A 9,436-nucleotide genomic window follows, 5' to 3' on the forward strand; every position below is an offset into this window, starting at 1 on the left:
AAATAATATTATATATAAATTCAAAACTTTTACTTATTTTTTAATTATATATTTTCCATTAATCTATTATTTCAAAACACCTTTTTTCAAAATAACGTGGTACAAACACACACTAAAATAATACGCAGCTAAGAACAAGCATTTAATTTTGATTCCTGTGAAATTACTATTATAAGAAATTAAGAAAATAAATGCGAATTAAATATTCATATTCATGTAAAAAATTGTCAGTCACAAAATTCCGCGACGTGAAAAATCTTTTCAAATCGAAACCACATGACGACTGTGTAATATGCTAGTATGTATTTGCATGTAGATTCCAATTGGGAATCTTGGAATGGATTCATAAGACGGTGGTGAAATGTCATCGGGTGGCAAGTACCGTGATCATGGCGCCGGAGATTTGGAATCCGGCGGCGCCCAAACTCCGGCCAGAAACAGCATTGCATCTGATCTTTTAAAGCGTTTGGATCGAGGCTTGTCAGGTTCGAGTCGCCGGCTAAAAGTCAAACTCCGGACTGACAGGGCCGGCCGCCGACTCTCTTCTTCTCCTTCGCCGATTTCTGATCGCAGTTTTAGCAGCAATGACGGCGCCGGAGGTGATGGAAATGATATTCTTGGAGACAGTGCACCGCCGGAGTGGGCGTTGCTACTCATCGGATGCCTACTGGGTGTTGCTACGGGTCTTTTTGTAGCTGCTTTTAACCGCGGGGTTAGTTTATTTGTTCAAACCTTGCCATAAATAATATTAAATCGGCTCTATTGTTATTCATTTACTAGTGATTTCTGCGAATAGAAATTCTGTGTTTACTACTAATATCTGCATTGTAGATATGAATACAGTTCAAACCTTTGTAGTTTAGAAAAGGTGAGATATGTCATCCACAAATGTAAAAGTTAACCTTTATAGTTTAGAAAAGGTGAGATATGTCATCCACAAATGTAAAAGTTAACTTCTTAAGTTCACATAAAATGGATGTTAATAGTTCTCATAAATATGGGTCCATTAAATAAGGGAGACGGTATGGTAACAGAGAGCTGCTGTTATATAAAATTTGCATAAATGGCCAATGATCCGTGTCACAATAGCAATTAGGACTTGGCAAAATCTGTAAAGCTATTGCATTTTGAGCTGTTCGAGTGGGAACAGCTGGATTAAATAATTACAGGAAAGAAGCATTTTTGCAACCTTTTGTTGGTTTGGATTTCGGGGAGGAGTTTGAGTATAACATGGGCACTTAACTCACTCTTAAGAATTTCTCAAAGAAGGAACATACAAAGATATGATCCCCATGCACGTGGACTCAAAGTGTCAAATCCGTCCTCTGTCGTTACCTTGGTCACAAGTGTCTGGTATGGCTATTTGAAGTTATAAGAAGAGTTAATAGTGTCTCTTATCATAATCCACTGTATTGCCCTAAAGCATTAGTGTGGACTTTTCAACTTTTACTTTATTTGAAAAGAAACACCTGATGCTGCCAAAGTTGTTTCATAGGTACATGTAATACATGAATGGGCATGGGCTGGTACCCCGAATGAAGGTGCTGCTTGGCTTCGTTTACAGAGGCTAGCTGATACATGGCATCGCATACTTCTAATACCATTATTAGGTGGAGTTGTTGTTGGAGTTTTGCATGGCGTACTTGAATTATTGAATCAAATCAATCAGTCCACTTCTTCTCAAGGGCAAGGCTTCGACGTGCTTGCTGGAATCCTCCCAGTGGTAAAGGCTATTCAGGCTGCTGTAACATTGGGTACTGGTTGTTCTTTAGGTCCTGAAGGCCCTAGCGTAGATATTGGAAAATCTTGTGCCCATGGATTCTCTGTGATAATGGAGAACAATAGAGAAAGGATGATTAAACTTATTGCTGCTGGTGCAGCTGCTGGAATTTCTGCAGGTATCCCCGTTACTTTTCTTTATTTGCACCATTAGATAGAGTCCAATTTATATATTTGGTTTTTTTATGTTAACTTCTTTAGAAAATTTCTTTTTGGGGCATCTCAGCAGGTTTTGCGGACCACCACCTATTTTTCATTCTTTTATTTTATAGTTTATTTATTTGGGGTCGGGGGTGAGGAAGTAATGGAATTTCCATGAGCTCTTGATTTTTTTTTTCTCTACTCTTCTTGAATTTTTTTTTCCCCTCAAAATACTGTTAAATAAATATTGATTCTTTGAAATTCAGTTTCTGGATTACATAAGTGGGAATGTCCACTTATTTGACAAGTAATATACAGTGAATTAATGTGTGTACTTCGACTAGAAATGCAACCCGCTACACAATTTCTAGGCTAATTAATTTTCCTTCCCAAAAATATTATATTTCTTTGAGCATATCTCTCTATCACCCCTACGTGCACGGTGGCAGTATTGTGCTCGTAATTAAATATTACAACAGGAATTCTTCAAATATATGTGTAGATGAAGATATTAACTTGAGCCTTATTTAATTGTTCGTCATCTTTTTTCTAGGTTTCAATGCAGCAGTTGCTGGTTGTTTCTTTGCTATTGAAACCGTGCTGAGGCCTCTCCATGCTGAAAACTCTCCTCCATTTACAACAGCAATGATAATTTTGGCTTCTGTTATTTCTTCTACTGTATCGAATGCCATACTTGGAGAGAAACAGGCTTTCACAGTGCCCACGTATGACTTGAAATCTGCTGCTGGTATTTAATCCAATTCTTGTTTGTTTTATGGAATTGAAACATATCTGCAGCATGGCTTGACTGGCCGTTTCTCTTACTTCTAAACACTAGTATTGTTATGCTTTCTTCCATTGCTGCCGCTTTGCGCGCTCGTGTGCTTCTTTCTTCCGTCCGTAGCTTGACGTTAAATAAAGCCATTCTGTATTTATTGTTGTTGGATAGAAAATAGATGCACTGCAGAACATGTTTAATTGCTATACCCTGCACCTTTTCTACATCTATGGAAAGAAATTTGTCTTCAATAATAAATTTTTGAATCATACTTTGTACAGAGCTACCTTTATACCTTATATTGGGAATGTTATGTGGAGTGGTAAGCGTGGCTTTCACTCGCTTGGTAGATTGGTTTACTGAGGCATTTCAGTTGATAAAAGTAAAATTTGGGCTACCAGATGTTGTTTGCCCTGCTTTGGGCGGTTTAGGAGCCGGGCTAATAGCTCTCAAGTATCCCGGAATACTATATTGGGGTTTCACTAATGTTAACGAAATTCTACATACTGGAAAGACTGCATCAGCTCCGGGAATCTGGCTTCTAGCTCAATTATCCTCTGCAAAAGTTGTGGCCACTGCTCTTTGCAAGGGGTCAGGACTTGTCGGTGGCCTTTATGCTCCGAGTTTGATGGTTGGTGCTGCTATTGGTGCTGTATTTGGGGGTTGTGCAGGAGAGCTGATCAATTCGGCCATTCCTGGAGATGCTTCTATTGCTCAGCCTCAGGCTTATGCACTGGTAATATCTTCCAACTATAGTCTCTTTAGCTTTTAAAAGCTGCCCTTTTCTTTCCGTCACCTCACATCATTATGAGTGTGCATTAACATTATGCAACTTTTGAATCATACTGCAGGTTGGAATGGCTGCAACATTAGCTTCTGTTTGTTCGGTACCTTTGACATCAGTTCTCCTCCTCTTTGAGCTAACTAAAGACTACAGGATATTGCTTCCTCTCATGGTAGACTTGTTCCCAGAACTCAGTTTTGTATTTATTTGTGCAAAAAAATGGTTGATTCTAATGCATTCAAAAAAAATTGATATGCAACTCCATTTAGTTTTGATAGAATGCCCGATTCTAACGCAATCAAATCAAATTGACATGCACCTTATTTTGATTGAATGCGCAGTGAACATTTGTAGTTTGTAGAATATTTCTGAAAGATTAAACTAGTCATTTATGCAAAATTCTTCCCGGTAAACGGTCATTTCCAAAGTAGCAGTATGCAATTCTGATATTTTCACTTATCCTCTTCAATTTTTAAATTCTTCTCAATTTTTTCTTTCCAATTTCCCCAAAATGCTGATGCTCATTTTAGCAGAATTGTCTAGTTAAGTGTTGATTCTAACTTTGGTTTCACTACTAATTTTCTATGGTGGTGCATGCACCAATTAGATGATTTGTCGTGTTAACAGATGCATGGAAGGTCATTTTTTTTTTTTTCATTCATTTGTGTCATCAGCTATTTGCTTGAATATACTATGTCACAGATTACTTCAGAAAGGATAAGAAAAGTACACTCCTGAAATCTTAGGTATGAGGTCAAGTGTCAAATCAATTGATCCAATGGGTCAAGTAGAAGTTTGTGCTGTTGTATTGCATAATTTCTGTTGTGTCTATATTGGTATCTTGAAACCCTTGCTAAATTTCCCGATCCAAAACTGATTAACTGAAGATCTTAGAAATCTATAATTTTTTTCTAATATCATCTGTAGCAAATGAATAACTTACGTTTTCACCGGCTGGTGGCCCCTGATGGTTGATTATTAACACATTTTACGATTTTATTAAAATGTGTATTTGGAAGATGTCAGTGCTTGATTCTTATGCTTTTTGCAACAGGGAGCTGTTGGATTGGCTATATGGGTGCCTTCTGTGGCAACTCAAGCTCAGGAAACAGGTGTGTCGGATGAAAGGGATTTGTTAAGAGGTTATTCCATTCTTTCGCCCACTGGAAACAAAATTGAAGATGATATATGGAGAAAGCCTGATGAAGGGAATGACTTAGAACTCTCGGTTTTTGGAAATTCCAGCGACTACGAACCAAAGGATGTAGATATTGTTCTGGAAGATCTAAAGGTTTTGCTTTGACCTTTCATGTATAGAGCTGATTATTTATTATTTGGTGGTTCTATTTTCTGGGACAAAATTTATAAATAGTATTTCCTGCTATTACCAGGTTTCTCAGGCTATGTCAAACAACTATTTGAAGGTGTCTCTGACCCAAACTCTAAAAGATGCTCTGAAGTGCATGCACGATGGTCAACGGAATTGTGTTCTAGTTGTTGATGGAGAAGATTATTTGGAAGGAATTTTAACTTAAGGTGATATCAGACGGTATCGACACAAGAAGATGGGTTATTCTTCTACCGGTGACACACCGAATCCAGATGTAAGAGATAACGAAGTTTTTATCATTTTCGTGTTTGTGTATGTGTTTGGTTGTATGATGTGTAGAAATAAACTAATTTGTTTGCTAACCAGTTTTAGTGGTGCCTATTTAGTGATTGTGAATTCTTTTTCAGGCAAGTACATGTCATGTATCTTCTATATGCACACGTAGTGTAAGTCATCGCCCTCGAGAGCATGGGCTTTTGATTTGTTATCCTGATACCGATCTGGTAACTGCTAAGCAACTAATGGAGGCTAAGGGGATCAACCAATTGCCGGTGGTTAAACGTGGCGGAGATGCTCAAAGTGGGAGAAAAAGAAGGGTTGCTGCTATTCTGTATTACGATTCAATCTGGAATTCTCTCAGGTTTTGCTCATTTTGGTTTGTGGTTATAGGAACTTACTTTTATGTTGACTGCTGCTGTGGTTATATGATATCTTCGTGCATCAGTGATAAGCTGGGAAGTGAAAACTGTTAAATTCTCCCTAGTATAGAACTAGAAAGCAGTAAAAAGAAGAAAAGATTGAAATCATTTCCCTGGATAGAACTAGAGAGTAGTAAAAAGAAGAAATGATAAATTCAATACGAAATCATATTGAAGATTGGAAAATATCCAATGAATTAAAATGTATACAAAGTGCTCTATTTATAGACTAAATGACTAACCAATTAACAAACTATCTAACTAATCAACACACTAACAAATTAACTAACTATTAACTACATAACATCAGGAATTTGAACTGATCTGTTGGAAGCTGAAGCCTCTGGAATGAGCTGGAAGTAATTTTTGGTTCTATATTGTAAGAGCCGCCCTCAAGAGGGGCATGGATATTCAAATGCCCATCTTGAAGATATTAGAATGAAACATGATGGATGATAGACACATCATATGGTTCATTTAAGATTCTAGCGGCCAAATATCCATGAATAGGGCTGCCTCCAGGAGTTTTCTGAAAAATGAGCACAAATATAACACTTGCAAGTGGTGAGCATAACATGTCAAATCGATAAAACGAAGCAACCAGATCTGCCAAGGGTCATCCCCGAGTAGGGGAACATCATTCGCTCAGTCAACTCGAGCTTCATTGGTTCCTGCCATTATAGGTGCAGGAGCTTGAGAACAAAGAAATGAAGAAAAGAACTAATGAAGAAGAACTCAAACAATATTGAAATCTGCTATTATAATTGCTGGAATTCCACAAAAGAGAATGTAAACTGGAGAAGAAGAAAGAAGAGCATTTTATTAATCAAGCTCTCTTCGTAGCTCTTGATAGTTGCTAAATTTGGAGATATCGAGTGACTGTTTGAAGGACCATGACTTGTGAACCTTCCTAAAGGTTCGATTGGGTGGACTACTTTGATCTACATTTTCCAAGAACTATAAGAAACCCGATTCATCTACACAGCTTGAGGCAAAATCTCTATCTTTGAATGAAGATAGGCAAAATTTGGTAAGCCTAAAATTGCAGATGATTCCTCTGGGAAATCAATTCAGGATCCGCCATACTGGCTTTATATGTCCAACATTAACTGTGGAAATCGCCAGAAAATGACGATAATTTGTTGGAGAAATTCTCTGCCAATTGCATTCAATGCTGTACTGCAAGATTGATAGCCAATGATGTTAATGGCATGAATCCAGAAGATGCTATTCCATGCTTAGAACAGTGAATAATAAATAGTAGAGGCCGAGCTAGAAGCAATGAAGAAACGCTCTGATACCATGTTAAATTCTCCCTAGCATAGAACTCGACACAAGGTTAGAATTCTAGTTCTTCCAGAGTGGTATCTCACTAATGGCTCGGGCCCCGGATCGGTCGCTCAAGATCTTTGGTCTCTCCCCGGACCCGATGAAAAAAATGGAATCACTTCTTATGGACGCGTTGAGAATGATTTATTATATTAATAATATAAATCGCCCCGAAGAGTCTCTGGCCCGACACTACACAAATACGTACAATTACAAAAGGGATGTTCAGTACCAATTCTTATAGCATTGTTCGGGGAGTCGATAAGCTAATTCCCGTGGATGTCTATTTCTGTTGATACTTGTTTGATTCCAGCCTGAGGGTTTTCTAAAAGATTGTGAATCCTTGAATAGTGAGCTCTTGGGGAAGATCGGTCTGTTATCCCTAGAGTAACTTTTATCCCTTTGAGTGTATGTATTTAGCCAAAATACATGCAATAGAATCTTTCTATTCGGCCCAATCCTTTTAGAAAGCAGCAAAAAGAAGAAAAGATTGAAATCATTTCCCTAGCATAGAACTAGAGAGCAGTAAAAAGAAGAAAGGATAAATTCAATATGAAATCATATTGAATATTGGAAAATATCCAATGGATTAGAATGTATACAAAGTGCTCTATTTATAGACTAAATGACTAACCAATTAACAAACTATCTAACTAATCAACAAACTAACAAATTAACTAACTAATTAAACTAACTACTAAACATAACATCTGAAATTTGAACTGATCTGTTGGAAGCTGAAGTCTCTGGAATGAGCTGGAAGTAATTTCTGGTTCTATATGTTGGAAAAATAATTAGTTGCAGCAGTGATCAGAACAATATAATGCAGAAATATAAAACTTATCGATCGAGTCTCGTGACAGCACGATGTCCTAAAGTGAAATTGCCCGTCAATAATTGCTGTGACCTCCGTGGACAATCACTCCCAGGATACAACGATCGTAAACCACTTATGCAGCAATCACGAATGGTTTTTCTAGAACTCTCAATTGTACTCCAGAATAGGTATAAAAACCCGAATATAAGAAGTTCACAATATGAAAAGAGTGATTGATTCTATTTTCTTTTTGTGTGTCTTTTCCCAAAGCAAGACATGGGTTTATATAGGCAAGATGGTAGTAACAGTCTTCACCATGTTAATGCAGAATTTTAATGACTGAGTAGTGGGTGTTTTAATGGCAGTTAGTGGGTTGTTACAAAACCAACAGTCATAAAATACTGGCTAGTTTTACCAATTAAATAACCAAAAAAAAATAAATATTTATTTTAGTCAAGGAAGCCCAAGAGCCCAAGGCCCCAAGGCCCAAATCAAGACATTTTAATATTTGCGTGGGGAGTGATTCGAACCCCTGACGTCCCACACAAATGTCACATTTCCCACCACTTTGGCACTTTATCTAATTTGATTATTTCTTTCACATTTTATATTTATACCATAAATATATAATAATCCCCCACATGAAAGAAATAAGATAAATGAAAATATTACTCTGGAGTACGGTAGAAATCATGCAGGCTTAGGTGTCTATCGACTTGAACCTTAACTTTGTATATTCTATCGAGCTTACTAACTGTAGAGTGAACTATGTCTTGAACTCTACAATTATAGTTGCAAACTGAGACAATAGAACACACACATGATTTCTAGAACAGTCATTGAGTTCTCGCGGTTGTGTTCATTTCGGCCGTGAACTTTCCCAGTTTCTTTGAGTGCTCTAGAGAATTCGCCTCAATTCTCATAGGAAGCGGCCCCACTTCCACACTCAAATAGGTGCTACTATCAAGGGTGCACTGTATTTAAACACCCCACTGAATATCAACTATAGTAAGCATTAAGAGCATTAGCTCATCCTCTAATCAATACAGTTGGTACTACGCATCATAGGGAGGGGTTTGGAATAAATCCAATGTAGTACCCCCACAGACCACTCCAATAACTTTGTTGTCCCATTGAACCTTGACCATGGGATCTCCAATTGCAAGGTTGGGTTTCCATTATAGGTGATCTAATACATAATAGGCTTTAGCCCCATCCCCCTCGATGTTTGTTGAATTAGCTCTCTAGCCAATCCTTTGGTTAATAGGTCAGCAATGTTATCACTTGACTTCACATAGTCAATAGCCATAATCCCATCCTTAAGCAGCTGACGCACAGTATTGTGCCTCCTACGAATATGTCTAGACTTTCCATTGTAGGATGAATTTTGAGCTCTTGAGATAGCTGCTTGACTGTCACAATGTATTGAAATAGTTGGAAATGGTTTAGACCACAAAGGAACATCCATAAGAAAATTCCTTAACCATTCAGCCTCCTCACCTGCCTTATCTAAAGCTATGAACTCAGATTCCATAGTAGATCTAGCAATGCAGGTTTGCTTAGTGGATTTCCAGGAGACAGCTCCGCCTGCTAATGTAAATACATATCCACTTGTAGATTTACTTTCATTGGTATCGGAAATCCAATTAGCATCACAATATCCCTCAAGTATAGCAGGGAATTTGGTATAATGTATTCCCCAGTCTAGAGTGTATCTCAAATACCTCAAGACTCGAATAAGAGCATCCCAATGTTCATTGTTAGGATTACTAGTATACCT

The 9,436-nt window shown here is 37.7% G+C and overlaps 1 protein-coding gene across 1 annotated transcript; it reads left to right on the forward strand.

Annotated features, from left to right (window-relative positions):
* Positions 1–238: 238 nt before the first annotated feature.
* Positions 239–5,496, forward strand: LOC111402372 (chloride channel protein CLC-f-like). Its single transcript, XM_023030613.1, has 8 exons — positions 239–712; positions 1,496–1,898; positions 2,474–2,668; positions 2,980–3,434; positions 3,550–3,654; positions 4,537–4,773; positions 4,874–5,086; positions 5,220–5,496. Exons 1-7 carry the CDS (start codon positions 362–364, stop codon positions 5,015–5,017), a joined length of 1,890 nt encoding a protein of 629 aa, XP_022886381.1. The 5' UTR covers positions 239–361; the 3' UTR covers positions 5,018–5,086; positions 5,220–5,496.
* Positions 5,497–9,436: the final 3,940 nt, after the last annotated feature.

Source organism: Olea europaea, chromosome 10, assembly GCF_002742605.1.
Source record: "Olea europaea var. sylvestris chromosome 10, O_europaea_v1, whole genome shotgun sequence".
NCBI lineage: Eukaryota > Viridiplantae > Streptophyta > Magnoliopsida > Lamiales > Oleaceae > Olea > Olea europaea.